Source organism: Blastomyces dermatitidis (genome assembly GCF_000003525.1).
Source record: "Blastomyces dermatitidis ER-3 genomic scaffold supercont1.3, whole genome shotgun sequence".
NCBI lineage: Eukaryota > Fungi > Ascomycota > Eurotiomycetes > Onygenales > Ajellomycetaceae > Blastomyces > Blastomyces dermatitidis.
The window spans coordinates 2,343,974-2,363,479 of NW_025544776.1; the positions used below are offsets into that span (position 1 = coordinate 2,343,974).

The 19,506-nt window shown below is 43.5% G+C and overlaps 6 protein-coding genes across 6 annotated transcripts; 3 read left to right on the forward strand and 3 right to left on the reverse strand.

The window, feature by feature from the left end:
- Window positions 1–25: 25 nt before the first annotated feature.
- BDCG_02944 (uncharacterized protein) lies at window positions 26–3,892 on the forward strand. The gene is made up of 5 exons (XM_045418536.1): window positions 26–378; window positions 442–535; window positions 587–1,898; window positions 1,963–2,012; window positions 2,072–3,892. The coding sequence occupies exons 1-5, from the start codon at window positions 110–112 to the stop codon at window positions 2,885–2,887; spliced, it is 2,541 nt and encodes an 846-aa protein (XP_045275077.1). The 5' UTR covers window positions 26–109; the 3' UTR covers window positions 2,888–3,892.
- On the reverse strand, window positions 211–7,236 carry BDCG_02945 (GTP-binding protein rhoA). The gene is made up of 7 exons (XM_045418537.1): window positions 6,950–7,236; window positions 6,608–6,687; window positions 6,492–6,519; window positions 6,161–6,358; window positions 5,966–6,100; window positions 3,623–5,897; window positions 211–3,559 (listed from the first exon to the last, which is right to left on the reverse strand). Exons 2-6 carry the CDS (start codon window positions 6,673–6,675, stop codon window positions 5,748–5,750), a joined length of 579 nt encoding a protein of 192 aa, XP_045275078.1. The 5' UTR covers window positions 6,676–6,687; window positions 6,950–7,236; the 3' UTR covers window positions 211–3,559; window positions 3,623–5,747.
- Window positions 7,237–7,478: 242 nt separating this feature from the next.
- BDCG_16640 (uncharacterized protein) lies at window positions 7,479–8,380 on the reverse strand. The gene has a single exon (XM_045425846.1). The coding sequence runs from the start codon at window positions 8,077–8,079 to the stop codon at window positions 7,720–7,722; it is 360 nt and encodes a 119-aa protein (XP_045280240.1). The 5' UTR covers window positions 8,080–8,380; the 3' UTR covers window positions 7,479–7,719.
- Window positions 8,381–10,377: 1,997 nt separating this feature from the next.
- On the forward strand, window positions 10,378–11,554 carry BDCG_02946 (KOW domain-containing protein domain-containing protein; the record flags this gene model as incomplete). Its single annotated transcript, XM_045418538.1, has 2 exons — window positions 10,378–10,794; window positions 10,898–11,554. 2 exons carry the CDS (start codon window positions 10,378–10,380, stop codon window positions 11,552–11,554), a joined length of 1,074 nt encoding a protein of 357 aa, XP_045275079.1.
- Window positions 11,555–11,971: 417 nt separating this feature from the next.
- Window positions 11,972–13,839, forward strand: BDCG_02947 (histone chaperone RTT106; the record flags this gene model as incomplete). Its single annotated transcript, XM_045418539.1, has 4 exons — window positions 11,972–12,059; window positions 12,238–12,642; window positions 12,749–13,111; window positions 13,256–13,839. The coding sequence occupies 4 exons, from the start codon at window positions 11,972–11,974 to the stop codon at window positions 13,837–13,839; spliced, it is 1,440 nt and encodes a 479-aa protein (XP_045275080.1).
- Window positions 13,840–15,702: 1,863 nt separating this feature from the next.
- Window positions 15,703–16,219, reverse strand: BDCG_02948 (uncharacterized protein; the record flags this gene model as incomplete). The annotated part of the gene is made up of 2 exons (XM_045418540.1): window positions 15,703–15,813; window positions 15,974–16,219. 2 exons carry the CDS (start codon window positions 16,217–16,219, stop codon window positions 15,703–15,705), a joined length of 357 nt encoding a protein of 118 aa, XP_045275081.1.
- Between the last annotated feature and the right edge of the window lie 3,287 nt (window positions 16,220–19,506).

The following is a 19,506-nucleotide window of genomic DNA, read 5'->3' on the forward strand; positions in this document are numbered from 1 at the left end:
GAGAAGCAACCTCTAACCTCCAGGACAGCATTCAAGCAGCTTCGTTGTTTTAAACACGGGGCGTATACTGCTAGGCCAATACAGCCATGTTATTGCTAGAGGGCGTGTGATGAGAAGGTCAATGCCCCCGAAGCAGCCAAGTTCGGTTGTCCCCGCACAACTCTCTTTCCTTGCGATATACAACCCATCCCTAGGATCTACAGATGAAACTCTCAGAGATCAAATTGTTTTCTACTATTCGAGAAAGGAAAACGAAAAGCTAGCTAGAAGCACGCAACAGAGAGCTGCGCAGAGGGGCGCTACCGATTGTGCTAAAATCGATAACAATGAGAAGTTGCGCCAGATAGGTCTGGCGCAAGGCATGGTGAGCTTCGCCAAGTAGGTATCGCCTCCGAATCTCGCCCGTATTCAAATGTACAGCACCAACTGAGCTCGCTCTAGGAACTTCTCCAATGGTGAAGCGGTAGATACAGTCGAAACTGAAAAGTCCAGGATCGTGTTGCATGAGCTGGAAACCGGTTGGTGGATTCTAGCGGTATGGTACACCTTCGCCCCCAGACGTTGTTCGTCGCTAATAAATTTGCAGTCTATCGACTATACTCGTATATCCTCAGAGCCCCTGACATCGCCTGAATCACGACCAGATAATGCGCCAGAACCGCTAGTTGAATATTCGTCCCGCGAAGTTGCCCCTGCACGTCTCATCCTTCAGCAATTGCTGAGAGCGCACTCCATCTTTCTCCTCCATCATGGGCCGTCTCTCGGTGTTCTCTACAGTCGCCTGCAGAGAACAGCATTTTGCAGTGCACTGGAATATTTTTGGTTAAGATTCGTATGGAATTGGAATCCTCTTTTGAATGGAAACCCGGCGGTTGAGATCTACAATGGCATCAAACTCGCAGCGACAGGGGAACTTGGAATTGGTGTTGGGGAAGAGGAATGGGGAAGCGGAGAACGCGAAGTTTTGGAAGATTTTGTTTCAAGAACAGACGGCCTAGTCGACCTGGTAGTATCACGTTTTGGGGACACATCTCCCAACGGCCAGAGAGATAATTCCCCCGGCCAGCAGTCAACAAACGCAGGGTCCGCTGCAGAAAGTCACCCGTGGATAGGGTGTAATACACCTCCGCATTCATTCGATGGCGTGGTATTCTCAGGTGTCGGGGCTATTTCGAAGCAGTCTCTTACTCGAGTCTCTCACTGGATGGAGTGGATATACCGATATGGTGAAGATACATTTGGGGTCAGACGTGATCCGAAATCTATCCATCGACGCAAGCGACGAAAAGGTCCAGAGGGCGGAACCTCAAACGGCGAAAGCAAAGCCCCCAATCCAAAGTCCCCGAGCCGTACTCCAAAACGCAGCTTGTCTCCTGGAATTCCTCCTCCCATACTAGCAGGGCCAAACTCAACAATCAAACAAGCCACTGAAATGTCGAAATCTAGAGAAAGTAACCTTAATGCACAAGATAGCACGAAATCCTCTACAGAAAACTCCGCCGATCCGTCCGGATTTGGTACGGAGAAATTCATGAAATTATTGACTCTAGGATACGGGACGTCTTGGGCTGATCCATCCAATTTTTCTCTATCTCATCCTAGAGTGAACTTTTTGAGATTCGGTGGCAGCCCTCAACCAGCTGCAGGAGAGGCCGATTCTTTGTCAGTGGCAAGCTCTACTGAACCAGAAAGCACGCCGCTCCCACGGACAGACAATAATGGGAGGTTTATAATAGGACTTCGTGATGACCCAGAGATAGAGGATAGTGATGAGGAAGATGACCCGCAGGCTACCGAACTACGGAATCCGCAAGCAAAAGGATCTCAGAAAGAGAGAACCGTCTTACGAACATTGACCCTAATGATGGAGGAGTCCGCATCGAATGGGGATTTTGAGGGTATGTTACTATTTGGTTGCAGGCGGCCTAACCTCAAACATTAACCACTCAAAAAAATACACAGATACGGCGTCCATCGATAAATACCAGGATCTGCAAGTGGTAGTATATCTCGTAAGAACCTCGTACTAAAAACTTGCCCCATATCAGCGAGAGCTAATTAGGAAATCCAGAACCAACCATTCATGTTCACATTCCTCTTCGAATCTAAAACATCCTCACTCTCATCTCCATCGTTTTACCGGAGTATCCATCACCAGATTGGCCCTCTCCAAAAGCCTCTATTACTGTCAACGTCATTGGACAAAATACCCCAGCGAGCTCCCCTCTGGGATCAGTATCGAAATTCGAAGGAAAAGCCCAGTGGACAGTCTCCTCTCTACGATTTTATCTATGACCCTGAAGCGCGATTTATTCACACTTCACTTCCCGACATTCCAGAGCCAGGAATGCCAGTGCAAACGATAAAGTTATCATCCCCGGGATCTTCGGAACCACCATGGACCCGCCAGGATACGATCAATGTCCATACTCAAATCATAAATACATATATCGAAACCCGTAATCGCGCGTCTGAAATTGAGCGGACGTGCAGGACAAGCCGGGGCTGGTGGGTATTGTGGATGCGGCTTAAGGACACCAGTGTAGGCTCTCATTCTAGCAAACAAGTAGAAGGAGAAGAAGGTGAAGGTGAAGCAGACGAAGGGGAACAGCAGTCACGAACTCCGTCAACCCTTCAGCAAACCCCCGCTCCGAAGGCGCCAAAGGAAGCGTTTCTTGTCCGGAAAGCCAGCGATTGCGCTGTGTCAGGACATACCCGCCATTCCAGCGGAGCGAGATTCTTCCGCGACATTAGCGGTGCCTCAGCCGCCTCGCAGTCCAGTACCGGGAATGGACGAGGAAGCTGGTTGGGCCCCGGAAAACTGGCTGAAGGCGTGGGGCTGGATGCGCGGAGGTATATCCAGGCCTTGTTGAATTTGAACCGGTAGCGGACTAGTAGAGGAAGGCAAGTGCAACATATGGCGAAGAGCCCAAGGCTGAATCAGTTTTGCATCGCGAAAGGGGAGGGGGGAAAGCGACTGCTGAGTGTATTGCGTCTGAGAGCTTCTGCCAGGGGCCCTTAGGTAGTCGAGAGGCTCATGAAATCAAAATATGTAGTTGAATCATTGGCGTGAAAGCATCATTCTAGTTTAACAATACCGTTCGCACTGTTCCCCCATGTCTATCAACCTACTATAGGTAGGTATCTACATAGCACGCATCGGCCGGGCAGCCTGTCCCACGAATTTAAAAAGACGCACGCTACGCGTAGATCTAGACATTCAGCCGTATGTCCACGTTCGTACAGTAGTAGTACGTCAGGTACCTTGAGTACAGCGGTGTAGGGAGTTAGACTGTACGTAATCCGCCAATGATGAATAACAGGTACTCATCAGGTCGCACTCCTCTCCCGATCCGCTTCCACTTCCAAGCCTACTGTGTAAACAGCAACATCTAGATCCACCCTTACGAAGAATAGTGTCTAACCATCGGAGGATTTCAGGGGAGTACGTACGCCGCGTCGAATAGGGCGCATTCGTAAGTCAGGTCGTTCCGTCTCCACCAGTCCAGCCCAACCATTCTTCTGCATGCATGCAATGTCTTACTTAACGCAGGAAAAACTGAAGAAAAGAGTTGTTAGTATGTAGTTAGTTATAGTAAGCTGCTGTGTAAATCCTACGTACACATAGATACATCAACACCAACGGTAACTACTTATTAGTTACTGCGGCATGTTCTAGGGGCGTACCGTCGATAGACGGGTGACGACGACGCTGATGAATATCGGCTGGCTTTTTATTCTGGCTTTTTATTATTATTATTTGGTGCTGCGTTACTGCGCATGCCTGTGATGTATGTTCATGTACTAGGTACTGAATAGATATTTCTTCTCCCCCCTGATTCAACAGCAAACTGGAAATGGGTGGGCTAAATAAGCACCAGAGAATAAAAAGCAAAGGGGAATAAGTAAAAATAAGTAAAAATAAAAATGGAAACAAAAAATAAACTCCAAACAAACAAACAAACATAGATTCCACCCACGCCTCCTTACTAGCGATTATTAGCACAGATGAACCCCGATAACCCCGACAAGCCCGACCACTGTCCCGGACAAGGATGGACACCATAGCAGGGTAAACAACAAATAATCGCAAAGCTTCATCCTTCATTCAAAATAAACCGAATGTCTCGCGGCGTCTTTCAGGTCCACATCAGATTTAGGGTGAAGGGAAAGGGAAACTAAAATATTTGAAAGAAATTACACTACAATAACCGACGAGCTCGCATGTTTGTATGTATATTACGAACAGGAGGTATTCGACCTGCTTGCTACGCCATCTACTCTACACCATGTAGTTATATGGATCCGATGCATGCAAACGCGATAGCCCGAAGAAATAGGGGGAAGCTGCATCCCGACAAGACATGGAGAGAGAGATTAAGAAGAAGCAGGAAAAGGTTCTCTAATTGAGCAAAACGAAATATTTCTGATTGTATACGCCTGAATTTCAAGAGATTATTATACCGCCAGGCTAGACATGGAGACGACGGGGTGGAGGAGGCATGGGCACCGCAACGAGGGTTGGCACTGGGACAGGCAGGATAAGGGCTTCTCCGAGATTTGAGACTTGAAGCAAGAGTGACTGACAACAGAGAACAAGCAATCGAAACAAAACTTGAGGGGAGAAAGGACAACAGGGAAAACCCATAGAGCAAAAAATAGGCACCAAGGGAAGTTTAGTCAAATCAAATAATATAAAAAGGGGGCTAGAGCAATAAAGATATAGTAGGCAAGCAAAAACCCGGGGATTTAGGAAAGGGTGTAAGAAATAAACCGAATTCAGGGGATAAAAATAAATGGGGGAAACGGAAAACAAAAATATATGGAAATGTTGGGGTCGTTCAAGCGGAGCACGGGGGCTGGGGACTACCGTTTCCTCTCTAAAACTAAGTATTGTATATGGTTCGAAGGGGGACGTTAGCTCTTGGGCGGTGCGGTATATTTGTGTGAATGGTTAGCCGAGCAAGGAGAGGAATACAGAGGCCCAGAATATTTGGTAACGATCACAACGCTCTTATTTTGACGAAAAAAAACGCAAACGCAAAAAAAAAAAAAAAAAATAAAAAAAAAATAAAAATAAAAAATAAAAAAAATAAAGATAAAAAATCAGGTAAGCCAGTAAAGTAAAATAAGATCTTAGTCAAGGAAAATTTAAAACGAAAGAGTCAAGCTGAAAACAACGCATAGCCCACAGCCAAAAAGGGGAATATGATCTGGTACACTAGATATTAGATTCCCCCAGTGCTTCATTCTCTCGGTTGGTTTCGATCGATATAAAACAGAGTGGGACATGGGATAAGGCACTCGTGGATGGCCGGAGAAAGAAGTAGAAATAGAGTTGAAGGAAATTTTGTCTTTTTTTTTTCTTGTTTATTGTTGTCGACCTTTCTCGGATTTTCTTCTGAAAGGAGGTTGCTCAAAATCTCACAGGAAATAGGTGAACAAGCGATATATGCATCGATTGGCCAAATTCGAGAGTTGGGACTAGCCTCTTTGAGGCTATTAAAAAGGGCTCCCTAGATAGACTCCGGAAATGAAAATATCAAGCCGACCAATTGCATAGCCAGATGATCCATATTAAGAGTACCCATGCAGATGGTTCAGACAATCCACACCATCTCAACACAACGACAGACACCGCGAGCCATGGAAAGAATCTGTCCAGATATCGTTGTCCCAGTTACCAGAAGGCTTAGCCGTTGAGACCCCAGATCGATATGGCTGGGCTGGAAACATAAGAAAGAAATTTACAAGATTCTGCATTTCGATCTTTTCTCCTTCTTTGCCAAAAGTGCTGCACGGGTAGCGGACTCGAACACCTCACGAACACCATCGTTTGTCCGGGCAGAGCATTCCAGGTACTTGTAAGCGCCAATTTTCTTGCGGACCTCCTCACCCTGTAAGATATTAGCACCAGTGATTTCAACAACTTCAGCTAACGAAGGAGGCGGTCGTTGTGTCATACCTGTTCTGGGGTGACGGGTTTCTGGGACGTCTTGGTCAGCTCCGCAATGGTTCTAGGGTCGTGACGCAGATCCTTCTTGCAGCCAACGAGGATAATTGGGTGGCCTTGGCAGAAGTGCAGAACCTCAGAAATCCACTGTAGACATGGTTAACATACGTTCGAAAATCGAAGTCAACACGTTTTTAGGTCCTCTACCTTTTCTTGGACATTGTCAAGCGAATCAGGGGAATCAATAGCGAAGCAAATCAGGATAACGTGGGAATCAGGGTACGAGAGGGGTCTGAGGCGGTCATAATCTTCCTGGCCAGCCGTATCCCAAAGTGCCAACTCGACATGTTTTCCGTCGACCTCAACATCGGCCACGTAGTTCTCGAAAACAGTTGGGACATAGACCTTGAGTGAGAGAAACATCAGCTTGACTATTCATGTCTTTGATCTGTGAATATCTATAAATATATAAATTTCATCACACGGCCAGGGATTACTCCGAGTCTAGCATAAAATGCTGTGCATTGCAAGTATGTACCTCAGGGAAGGTGCCCTTGGAGAAAACACTGTAAAAAATCAAGTCATATATTAGTACTTTTCAGATAGAAAGACAAACAGAATCAGTCCCATAGACCAGTTAAAGAAGAGCCTTACATCAGTAGACATGTCTTTCCACATGCACCATCACCAACGATGACAAGTTTGCGGCGGATCTCAGCCATTTTGGTAGCACACTAGAGATAGATCAGTCATCAAACTCAAGAAAAAGTAACAGACAGCCAGAGTAGCAATAGTTTGGCGACAGCAATACCACCAGCAGCGTAAGAAAGCAAGGAATATATGAAAAGGTTTGTAGAGGTGGCAGACTGGTAGTGGCTGCTAGAAGGCGAGTTACTGCTGCTACTGCTCTTGCTCCTAGTGTTGCTGCCGTCGTCATTGCAGTTTCTGGAGTTCATGATGTTGTTTGGAGGTTGGAGAAAAGAACGAAGACCATACCTACAGATGAGAGTCGGAGAGGCGAGCAGGGAGCCTCAAACAAAAGGAGGAAGAAGTGAGAGTAGCAGACAAGAAGCCAGAGACAAGCCCAGCAGCAAACGAGATAGCCGCTTAAGGGATGGAGAGATGAATAAAGAAAGATGGACGATGGGCAGAGGGAAAGCAAGATGCGTGGAGAAAGGGTGTGGATGATGGGGGATGAAGACGAGGATGGGGATGAGGTTGGAGGTTGGAGGTTGGATGGAGACGAGCAGCAGGCGGAAGCACAAGCGGTTTATCTGGTTTGCCTGTAAAAGGGCCTTAGCCTCGTTTGGCGGCGCTGGCGGCTTGGGCTGGGGCTTGGCAGTGCCAAGCCTCCGCTGACTCAGCGGGTGTCACCGCCGGACCACCCTTGGGCGTAGTAACATACAATAGGTTACCATACCCGTAATATATACACAGGTCTCGTTCGATACAGATAATCGCTGGCATGCTTACTACATACACACTCATGTTTTGATAAATAATACTCATCATCAAGCATCACAATAGCTACCTTTATTATTGCACTGTGCTGTGTATGTACATGTACATAAAATGCCATCAGACTGCTCCAGTCAGCGCTTTGTTGCAAGTCAGCGCGTGAATGCCGCTACCTCGGAGAATTAACTCCTTCCCCTCTCGGGCCCAATCCAAGGTTGTCAGAACAAAACCCAAAATATGGAGCCTCCAGCAAAGCAGAAAAGATGCATAATAAATCTAAAGCACATTATTGTTCACACGCAAAGCCCTCATTCCACCCCCGACAGTCCACCAGTCCTAAATGCAGTATAGAAACGTGCATCTTCGAATTCGCTGCCTTGTCTAAATGTTGGTGATTGACATGGAACGAGCATTTGCCTAGGCAAAAGCCCAGCAGCAAGAAAAATAAAATAAAATGAAAATACAGAAAGAGGGGGGGAAAATGAGGAGAAATGCTTGCATTTGCTGCTCCTTAGTTGCTGTCCTGTGATGTCTAAGTGAGCTGTTTCGACGTGCCCCGTCCTTGTGCGCATCCGCCACTGGTAGCTCAATCCTATCATGGCCCAACCACGACTATCAAGTTGGCGAGTTCTTGCATCAAGATCTGCAGCTCGCCGGTGGAAGCGCATATTTTGCTATTACCTAGCTCCGTTGATTCCTACCAAACCATTTGCTTGGTTTTGAGCTTTGCTTATCTGCATTTAACCTTCACTTTTATCTTCCTGCCCAAGAGCCAGATATCTGATTCTTCACGTCGATGGTTTTCTTATTAATATTTCATTGACAACGTATGGCAGGTCCAAACTTCTACCCATTCAGGTAAACCGTCCCCGTCGCATAAAATATCCAGAGAGAGTGTGTCTCGTTCAAACCGGATGGCCATCTGTGGCGGTGCGTTTCAAATATATCCATGTCCGCGGAAGGCCTCTTTCTTCCACGTACAGTACATACAGCACCTAAAAAAGGGTTGGGGCTGCCCGAGGACCTAGGCCCAGTGACCAAAAGGCAGTTCATTATTCTGTCCAAACTCTGTTGGCTACGGAGCTCTCTCCCGGGACCCCATGATGTTCGTTCAGACATATAATCTATCAAAAATCAAAAATACATCAATATCATGTACAGTACATGTACAGGACCTCGGTATCTTTACTCTACGGAGTACAAGAATTTACTTTACAGCATCAAGGCAGACTTGAATAACTCCGTGTCGGCACAGCCACACGTCCACGCGCCACACCACGACAGATCAGGCGGGGCTTGACAAGCGAAATTCCGCCGCCATTCCCCTTTGAGTCACAACCGTCGTTGACAAGGCAGTTTTTCCCACGATGATTTCCAAGATGTTGCATTTGAAACAGCTACGGTGGACCTGCTCTACTCCACACCACCCCAAAGCTTTTTTCTCCCGCCGAACCTTGGTCTTCATTCAATCCTCAGTATCCTTCCCTCGCCTTCGTCGTCTCCCTGGTCACTGGCCAGTGGCCACTACTGAGCATGCAAGGTACCTCACAAGTGAAGCTCGAATTAACTACCATCCTTCCATGGATGACATTTTGCAGGGATGATCAAGCTCTGTCTATTCAGAGGAAAGACGGGCTATTTACTCTGTACAACATGAGGATTGGGGGGGAAGAATCTGGCATTTTTCTCCTGATACAGCCGTGCACCCCTGGGCCAGCTGCCATCACCCTGCTGTAGCCATCCGCTGTCTCAGATCCTGCTCTGTTCTTCACCCAGTCATATTCAAACTTGAACTTTCCATATTATTAAAAGGGTGCTGCCCGGCTGAACCTTGGAACGAGAGCCGGCTTGCTATCCACTTTTAATTCTCCAGCTCTGAGAACTTATTCTTTCATATCGCGCTCCAGGCCCGTTGGGAGATATGTCTGTTGTTATTTCCTCTACTCCGTAGTTATTAGCACTGTTCGGAGTACCTGTGGTTCAGTGAATCAACCCGCCAGGCTATGTACACGTACATTACATTAGCTACCGCTAGCTAGTTAGTTCGATCATAACAACGAACCCCTACAACCTCTCTTACAGGTTAGGAAGCCCTTGCATATGTGAAGAGGGTTATATCATGTAATAATCTTTCATTAAAGACCTCTTCTTTTCATCATTCATTCAAATACCTCAAAACCTGATATCCTCCAGAAAAGAACCAGATGCCCGTCAGCAAAAGAATCAAATACCAACCGTGAAGAAACCCCTATAACCAGCCAAAGACGGCGAAATCAAGCCTAAGAACGCGAAGATGACTCCCTTGATCTTTGCAAAGATATAATGCTCCACCTACCAATGCCAATAAACAATGCCACCAAGGCCACCGGGGACGAGAACCAGAACGTTTAGATTTTGACACTCGTGAATTGCTGACATAGATATCACCTAAAGATTTCTTTCATGCTGTCTTCTAAGTACGGAAACAGTGCTGAGCTCAAGAAAGCATCTTCAATATAATTTAAAGATACATCCATACCTACTCCGTACAATTACGGTTGAATTCATTTATTGCTCATTCTTATGAATGACTTACCTTGCAGCTGCTTCTAATGAGTTCTGTAGCTTGTGTGCTATTGACAAGCAAGTTAAAAGGCCTGTAGATGCTGGGAAGGTTAATAAAACACACACACACACAATGCACATATAATGATTTATTCAAGGTTACTGCCTGAGCATAAGTGGAGCGCTTCTTCATCAGTGTGAATATTTATGATTGTTGAATACATACTTATTCATGGCGCCGAAAATCTTCGATGCAGAGATAACTATCCTATCGCCAAGACATTTGGTGCTTATGTAATATATTTAAAATTCCTATCAAGTAACGCCTCGAAACCAACGTGAGGGAACCTACCAGTCGTCGTGCGCTCTCGAACAGCACCCGCCCTAGATCCTTCATTGATTGCCATTGTTTTTTAACAGCTATGCAGAAAGTCATCAGGCGGGCAGCCCTTGCCGCCAACCAGGCTAAACGAAGGGCCAGGATCCAAGCAGAGCGAGACAGGCGCGACGAAATCAGAAAATATTTCCAAGAGCGACAACGGTACGAGCGGATCATTATCGACCAGATCAAAGCAGAACGAAAAACCCGACGGGAAGACTGGCTAAAGGGCCCGTTGGCGCCGAAGCGAGATGCGGCGGATCTTGAGGGGGCATATGGTACCTTAACACCAGAGCGCACTCGGCCCCCGGCGCTTCCCCGGGAGGATAGGACGAAGCTTGTCAATTTCGCGGCGGGAGATCGGGTGGTCGTGTTAAAGGGGCCGGATCGGGGGAAGATTGGCAAGGTCTTCAGTGTGGATGCTGAATCTGGAACACTCAGCGTCAGCGGTGTCAACAGCGTGAGTTAAATCCTAACCCGGACGGCGTGTGTGCAGTGCAGGTTGCGGGCGTGAGAAAACGAAAAGGGACGCACATGCTCATTGACCGAAAATATAAAATCAGGTTGACGTACGCTATCCCGATTTTATCTTAGCAAATGAGCCCGACAAACGTCCATACCGGCCAATCCCTCTACCTGTTCCCTTCGAAGACGTCCGGCTCGTAGTTCCCCTCCACAACTCGGAAACGGGCAAGGTGGAAGACGTCGTGGTTAAACACATGTATGGCGGAGAACCTTACATGGACCATCCTTACGGCGTAGATACACCCAAGCACACTCGATACATCTCGGACCTTGATGTAGAAATCCCCTGGCCCCAGCCAGCCGCCCCAACCCACGTCGACGAACCGGCCGATACCCTGCGAATCGAGGTCGAGGATCGCACACATATACCTTCCCTCAACGCCTACCCATTCCCTGCCACCATCATCGATGAGCTGAGGAATAAGTTCTCGAAGTTCCGCACTCGGCACGATCCCGAGTGGGTTGCGGCGAAGGAGGAGGAAGATAGGAAAATGGAGAAGCGGCGGAACACGCCCTGGGTCACGCCGAAGACGGCATTTATGGCCCAGAAGGCCCAGAAGAGAGCAATGGAACGGGAGCAGCAGAAAGATGAGAATGGAAACTATGTTGTTCCTCAGGATACCGCTTCATATATCGAGCAGTTCCTTGCCAAGAAGCAGAGCCAGGGCAAGCCTGCGTCAAAGGTGCCCGCTTAGGGGCGCGGAGAGGGCCGGGTTTTATAATTTTCTTAGTTCCGTAGCTTGTGGGGAGGTTGAAAGGGCGTTTTCTAAAGGAAGGGTCACACTTGTCATTGTTCTGGATGCACCTGTTTTAACCCGCCTGTAAAATACAAGACTCTCTGTTGTATGATATGATTAGGATAAATCTAGTTCACTTTATCTGTTAATTGTATCTCTTGGTGAGCCGTTTAAGAAATAGAAGTCCTTACGAATATATACATTGTTCTTAGTAACACGGGGTATTAACACCGTGGAGAAGAAACTGCCCAGCCTTTCCCTCTATTGTTCCCCATCCTGGCTTACGATTTCCCGTCACCTTCCCACTCGGACTTTTTAACCGCCCCTCTGCCATCCTCTTAATTTCTCGAAATACTTACTTACCACAACATAGACATGTCCTCGAGTACCATCAATAACGCTGTCATCGACAAGGCCTTCGAGGATAACGCACCGCTCCGCAAACGCGTCTATTCCGCGATTGGTAAAGTCACACCTCCGATCCATCTAAACATTTCAAAAAAATTGCACATCAGTCAAAAACCAGAAAAAGAAAGAAAAAATAGGGGAAAAATTGATCAAATCCCTTCCTTACCAGTCACTTCAATTGCCTTTTTCTTTTGGCTATACAATAAACTAACACTATAAAATTAAACCTCCAGCCTCCACCCCCGAATACACCAGCCTCTTCGAAGACATCGCAAAATATACCTCCACGCTCCGCAGCGGACTAGGTGGCGGGTCATCCGCATCTTCCCAACTACGAGTTGCAGCGGGAGAAGGCCCGGCGGCAAAGAAACGCAAACTCATCGATGGAGGTGTAGGAGTAGGGGCGGGAGCGGGAGCTGGTTCTACGAACGATGCAGCGCTGTTAGCGGGCCTAACGGCTGATACTGAGCTACAGTTCTATTTACAGGACCTATCGTTTGCTATTCCGCAGCGCAAGAAGTTGCGGTTGGAATTGACGCGGTTGGCGCCCTCTGTTGCTGGTGGGAAGGATGGATATCTGAGGGCGCGGAATCAGGCGTCGAATGAGGTGGAGTTTGGGATTCCGATGTCGAAGATTCGTGAGTTTGGCTTGTTTTATTTGTTCTATCTTTAATTTCTTTTTTCTCCCTTTCGTACAACTCCAAGGTCCTTTGACTAACGCCGTCGGAACAACTCCTTGCATAGAGCATATCCTCTGCCTACCTGTCCCAGAGAAAACTCAACGGCAGTTTAATTTCTGTATACTTCCCGAGTACGGGGATGGCATCACGACTGTCCCCGATGACCAAATTGCATTCGAGCCAATTGTCTGGACCATTCCGGATGGCCCGCCACGAACCGCATTCCTAGGCTCAGGCACACCAGCCATGGAGAGCGCAAATCTTGCGGAGACATATGAAAGCTATCTGAAGCGAATGCTTGATGATAATCTACGGCATACGAAAGTGATTTGCCCGAGTGAGAAAGAATTTGTGAGCCCGACCCCTGAAGCCCATCGGAAAGGGGATAAGGCGTATCATGTCAAAGCGTTCCGGGGGAGCAAGGAAGGTGAGTCAAATATATGCTTCATTTGTTCAACCTACTCACTCCCTCCCTGCGATATGCCTATATACACAATGTAAACCTTGAATAAAGGGGGCGCCTTTACGAATGCTAATATTATACTAACAACTGTGTTTTCACTCCCAACAGGATTCCTCTTCTTCCTCTCGACGGGCATCTTCTTCGGCTTCAAAAAGCCCCTCATCTTCTTCTCCCTCGAAAACATTGACTCCATATCCTACACCTCTGTGCTCCAGCGGACCTTCAACCTCAACATCGCCGCCCGCTCCCCCTTAAATCCAGACGAGGTGCAGGAGTTCGAGCTCTCCATGATCGACCAGTCGAACCACCCGGGCATTGACGCCTATATCAAAAAGCACGGGCTGCAAGATGCCAGCTTGGCTGAGGCGCGTCGGGCTAAGAGACTTAACATCAACGGCGTGAAGAGCGGGGATGACGGCGCTGATGGTGCTGTGGGTGCTGGAGCTGGTAATTATGCTGGGCAGGGCGAGGAGGAGGAGGAGTCTGAATTGATGAAGGCGCAGAGGGAGATGGAGGATCGAGAAGAGGAGGAGGAGGAGGACTATGATCCTGGTAGCGAGGGTGAAAGTGAGGGGAGCGGGTCTAGTAGTGACGAGGAGGATGAGGATGCTGACGGGCAGGGTGCTTATGATCCTGAGGAGGGTAGAGATCTTGTCAGGGAGGAGTTAGGGAGTGAAGCTGAGGAGATTTGAGTGAGGACTATTCAGGAACTTTGGCGGTGTTGGGAAGGGAGGGGGTGTGTAGAATTTTTTTTTTCTTTTGGTCTTCTCTTGTCAAGTATGCTATTTTTTGAGGGGTTCATCATCCCTTGTCAATTTCAAGTTCATGCATTCTACAGAGTACAGGCCAGCCATATTCCACTCTTGATGCACTTTGAGCTGGTCTTCATGTCCAACGTGACTTGTGCTATTTAGGGTAATGGCGGACGACGGATTTCCTTCCTTGCGATCATGATTATGATGTGGTTGTCTTTCTTGAGACGCAGACGCTGTACGATATCCTGAGTTTCTGATTCATTCACCCCTTCATTCATCTCTATCACCTATCCATGGATATAGATATATATATCTGGCTTTCTCACACCATTTACCTTTACAAATATCACATGACAACCTGTGTGTGTTGTGTGTGTGCAGATATATATACCCTCATTCTATTTGCTTCTCAGATTAGTCCCTACTTCTGCTAGACCACTGTTGTTGCCCTGATCGTAATCGCTCTGTACATCTAAATCTCCAACTTCATATAGCTATTTACATCTACTCGATGACGCTGATTTATTTTCTGACCTCTTCATCACCACCCTATATGCATATCCTCATAGTAAATAACAAAGGAGCTATATAGTACTAGCCCCTAAAATCAACATAACTCCCCCCCAACACACTCTCCATACTGAAGAGTCAAAATGACAAGCCTCTCTAATATGTGAATGTTCCAAAACAAAGCCCACTTCCAAAGAATTTTCCCCAAAAGCCAAATTACCAGATTACATACTTATCTGTGTTCTAGGAACCAGGCACAGGAAGCACGAAAGTTTAAACCAACCATCACAATTCGGAGAGGGAAATGGTAGTTGGTGGTGTTTTTTTTTTTTTTTTTTTTTTTTTTTTTTGGTGGGGCGGAGGTATGTGTGATGGTCCCTATTATGTCCTCCCGTACCGTACCCGAGTCTGAAGGACCAAAGGCATTGACAGCGGGGAGTGGTTAGGTTCCCGTTGTAATAACTCTATGTATCATGTATGTGATGTGATAACATTGTTTGAATGGGTTAGCGTAGAGTTATTCACACCTATGTAAATATATACGTATCTACGGGGGATCCTTGAAAGTTTTGATTAGCGCTAAGAATTTGAGCTGTAATACTGTTACCATTCAAGGATCTTTGATTCCAGAGCAGCCTGAGACTTACGCAGTAGGCTCTAGCTTTATAAACTGTAGCTGGTCTGTTCAGATGCAACAGGCATTAGCCTCTTAAAAAACTCTGGTTAAGAGAGGAAATGGAAATACTGTACGGAGTACTCCGTCCACTGATGGTGAATGGTCAGAATATTTGATAGTTTGTTTTCACACCCCATTGTCAAACCAACCTCCAAATCCAGGTACGGGTGGATTTATAGATACATTGACAGGAAAAAAGAGCAATGGCTGGAGTTTCATGACGAAACCCCGATCGCATATCTCTTGACTTCATTCCAGTTGAGTCGTTGAGCTGATGTGGCTCCGTGTATAATGCACATGTTCTTTACACACATTCAAACTTGTCTAGTCCGTCACAGCAAAAGCAGGTTGGGGCTGCCTATCACAAGTAGTGCAGAACACAGCCATTCCGGAAAAACGTAGGCTTATTATACGACCGGGTTATGGTTGTTCCGCCATGCCAGTCGCCGACACCGTCGCCGAACCGTAAAATATAATATAATGGTGGATTAGCTGTGGAATCACCATAAATGAGTTATGAACAGAACAAAATCATCATTGTATTGACAATGTCACTGATTCCTATCTATGTAATCACTAATTCTAAAAAATGTCTCATTCACTGGAATCATCCTCTATTGAAAATCTGTCATGTTCCCCTGTAATTCCTCCCAGATTCTCTGAATCATCTCTATATCATTATCATCATTTCCTGTCATATCCACATCAACATTTATTTCAGAGAACTTGTGAATTGGTATTAGAGTTTGTGAAGAATCAGTATCAATGACTATTCACTGTTTGAAAGAGAGGATTTTAGAGAGATCAGAAGTCATGTGTTTACTCATCTATATTATTATTAACTTCTGTATAAATCTGAGAATCATTTCACTGATTCTAACTTACTTTTTCATCAAGAATGTTGAGAGTTTCAGTGCTGCTCATAGCCAGAGAATCAACTGAAGTTGAAAGATTGAAGAAGAAAGAAGAGAAAGAATCAACAGCAGTAGTAGAAGTATCAGTGAGAGAGATGAGAAGAGAATTATCACTGTTATCAAATTTCTCATTGCTGCTGCTGCTGTTGCTGACTGTAACTGAATTCTTATCAAGATAATCTGCAAGTCTCTGAACATGCTTCATTATTTCATACATCTCAATGATAATATAGCTAGTTTTGATATTAACATTATTTATCAAATTTGTGAGATTCTTTATTATCAATTTTTATTCTTTAATATAACTGACTATCATTCTCAAAAGCTTATAATGCACTTCAAGCTTGATAGTTTCAATATCAAGTTTTGTCTTTTTAATCATGATTTTCTTCTTTTCTGCAGTAACTTTTTTCTTTTCAATTTCTAATTTTACTCTTTCAATATTCAACTTGATCTTCTTAATCTCAATTTTAGCTTTTTCAGCAGCACTGATGATGATATTCAGAGCTTTCAGAATAATAGTAATACTCTTCATACATTGAGCTTTCACTTTCTGTCAGTGAGTTTTGACTTTCTTGATCTGTTTTGAAAGATTCTTCACTGATTTCAATATAGTCTTCTTTATTATTTTCTTGAAATCATTCAATATAGAAAGATAAAAGTTGTGAGTTCAGATCAGATTATTAACTTATTCTTTTAATTCTTTAGAAATAATTGTACATCTCTTTTTCTCATGATTATAATTTATACAAGACTTTGAGCTTTTCTTCATCTTATCACAAGCAGCATTCAAATGACAGGGAAAAATATACTCAATACAGTGCTCACACATTGTTCATTTATCAGACTGCTTTGTCAGAGTATTCAGACAGCTGCTTGCTTTCTTCTCTTGAGTCTTTGCAGCAGTGATATAAGTACACTTGAGAGTGTTGCTTACTATTTTAATACTGCTACTGTTATTATTGCTGTGATTGATACTGCTGCTATTATTATTGCTGTGATTGATACTGATACAATGAATTGCTGATATTCTTGATATACTATACAGATAAGATATCTTGATTAGAACTTTTCTGATTAAAAGCTTTCTATTATAACTGACAGAATACTAACTGAGCTGAGAGATAAAGAAGAGCAGAATGAGCTGAGTGAGCTGAAAATGATCTTTGTGATATATTATTGTTGCAAGAAGAAGAAAGAAGAAAAGAAGGAAAAGAAAAATGTAAGTCTTTATATATATTGTTGATTCATCTTTGCAGATTATCATGCAATAAATGCAAATGCTTTCATATTTCATCTCTGAGTGTAATTGACACATCTGACAGATTTCATTCATATCTTAATACTTTTTACACAGGCTATTGCTGATTGAATTACAGCTATTTTAAATATAAAATCATTTCTATTAACTAGGAACAAGTGTTCAATGCACTGTCAGGAATATATCTACAGAATTCAAGATTTTCTGATACAGTGAAATCAGCAAATCCTATATAAATTACAAGATAGAGAATATGACAACTTTCTTCAGTAAATATCAAGGCAGGTATATTCTAATTATATGTATTAAAGTATATATTAACTAATTTATATATAAAACTCATAGAAAACTAAATATATTGAAATATAAATAGATTGTGTTAGAAATCTCTACATCACTGATCTGTCTTTCATCAGAAGTGTCTCTGAAAATTTGATCTTTTTTCACACCTTCTCTCATACATCTTTCATCAGATGTCTCTTTTTTACTGTTAGAGTATTCTGAATCATCTCAGCAAAGTTATCTCTGACAATTTACTGATATTCAGAAATATCATCTATCAGATCTCAGAATGTCAGAATATTTTATCATTGCAGTATAGCTGCAGCGGAATTTTCATTTATGTCAGTATTATCAAATATTTTGACCTGAGTTGCAAGGTTGGCATATATCTCTATTTTTCAGAATCAGTTTCTAGTTTTTCAATTCAAAGTTTTCAATTCAATATCTTTAACTAATGAATATTCAACTTATGTTTCATATATCATTATTCTCACTCAGAGGATTGATCAAAGTTGATGATTTCTCACACTCAGTAAAAAATCAGAAAGAACTTTTCAGCAATAAATGAATCACAGAAGTATTCAAAGATGATTGATTCTTCATAGCAGTTATGCAATTCAATTATTATCAAACTTTCTCTGCTCTTTGCCTTCTTTCATTGAACATGATTCTATATTAATAAATGATTAGCTAAGTTGATCAAAAAAATTTTAATATCTCACTGAAAAGTTGATATATTTGCTAAAATCTAATACTACTTGTCTTCATTTCTTTGAGAGTTCAGAACTTTTATGTTTTAATCACATTCAGCATCATCATTCTACTGAATGAAAAGATGTATGATATTTTATTCTTTGTTTTTATCACACTTGCAATCATTCAATTCAAATTATCTTTGTTGAAAGAAAGAAAATACATTCATTTTGTCTTCAGACACAGACACTGCTCTGTCAGCTGAATTTCCTTCTTATACATTTCTGTATTCAGATGCCGGGTTCAGTGACACCTTTTTAACAGACTGCTTGATATCAGTGATAAGTTTGACTTCTTCTCATCTGACTGATATTCACTATTGCTATCATTATGTTCATTCTATGTTCAGATATGTCAATATCAAATTTCTTTTGAAATCAGTGATTTGTCTCATTAAACCTATCAGATGGAAGAGTTTGAAGAGATCTAGTATAGCAGAATTCATGACAATGTTCATTTTCAGAATCTTGATGAAACTCTGATAAATTTGTGATATGAATTTCAATAAATTGCAGGAATATAATTTTGAAACAAAGAAAGTAGTTTGATTGTTAATATTAAATTAATGTAGATTGTCACTGATTGTAGCTCTTATTAATATATCTCTTTTTAATAATTCAATCTCATCTCTTTATTTTATCAAGATCACTCATTCACTTCATTTATATCTTTTCAACTATGCAACTTTTTTCTACAAATCATATCAGAAAGTAAAATGTCGCATCTGTTTAATTGAAATCTGAAACACTACCTGCTATCTGTCTCTAGACAAGAATCCGGGGATAATCAATCAGAATTTCAACCTCAGAGCCCTCTTTTCCCAGAAACTGCAAATAAAGATTTCACTGAAAGTGATTTCAATAATGATGCTTCTGATGAAGAAGCATTGCTATTTTCAGTAAGTTTATCACTTTTAATGTCTCTATTATTATAAAAACTAACATTTTCTAAAGACAGAGCCATATAATGAGAATGCTGCTGATAATATTGAGCATATTAAGTGGCTTTTGAAAGCAGCTGCTGAGGAGAATATTTCTGAAAATAATGATTAAGAGGATTCTGATGAGCCAGTCACTGATGATATTGAAATGCCAGCTGCTGATGCAATTACTGTTACTATTACTGATTAATTTGTTGATTCTGATCCAGCAATTGATATATCTCACAAACACAGTAACTTTGAAATGAATTCATTTATTCTGACAATG

Excerpts from the sequence above, each read along its gene's own strand:
- BDCG_02945 (XM_045418537.1), bottom strand. The coding sequence starts at position 6,675 with ATGGCTGAGATCCGCCGCAAACTTGTCATCGTTGGTGATGGTGCATGT. Across the intron at positions 6,520-6,607 it reads GGAAAGACATGTCTACTGAT|TGTTTTCTCCAAGGGCACCT; the intron begins GTAAGGCTCTTC and ends GATTTTTTACAG. Across the intron at positions 5,898-5,965 it reads AACCCGTCACCCCAGAACAG|GGTGAGGAGGTCCGCAAGAA; the intron begins GTATGACACAAC and ends AATATCTTACAG.
- BDCG_16640 (XM_045425846.1), bottom strand. The coding sequence starts at position 8,079 with ATGCGCTTCCACCGGCGAGCTGCAGATCTTGATGCAAGAACTCGCCAA.
- BDCG_02944 (XM_045418536.1), top strand. The coding sequence starts at position 110 with ATGAGAAGGTCAATGCCCCCGAAGCAGCCAAGTTCGGTTGTCCCCGCA. Across the intron at positions 1,899-1,962 it reads ATCGAATGGGGATTTTGAGG|ATACGGCGTCCATCGATAAA; the intron begins GTATGTTACTAT and ends AAAAATACACAG. Across the intron at positions 2,013-2,071 it reads TGCAAGTGGTAGTATATCTC|AACCAACCATTCATGTTCAC; the intron begins GTAAGAACCTCG and ends TAGGAAATCCAG.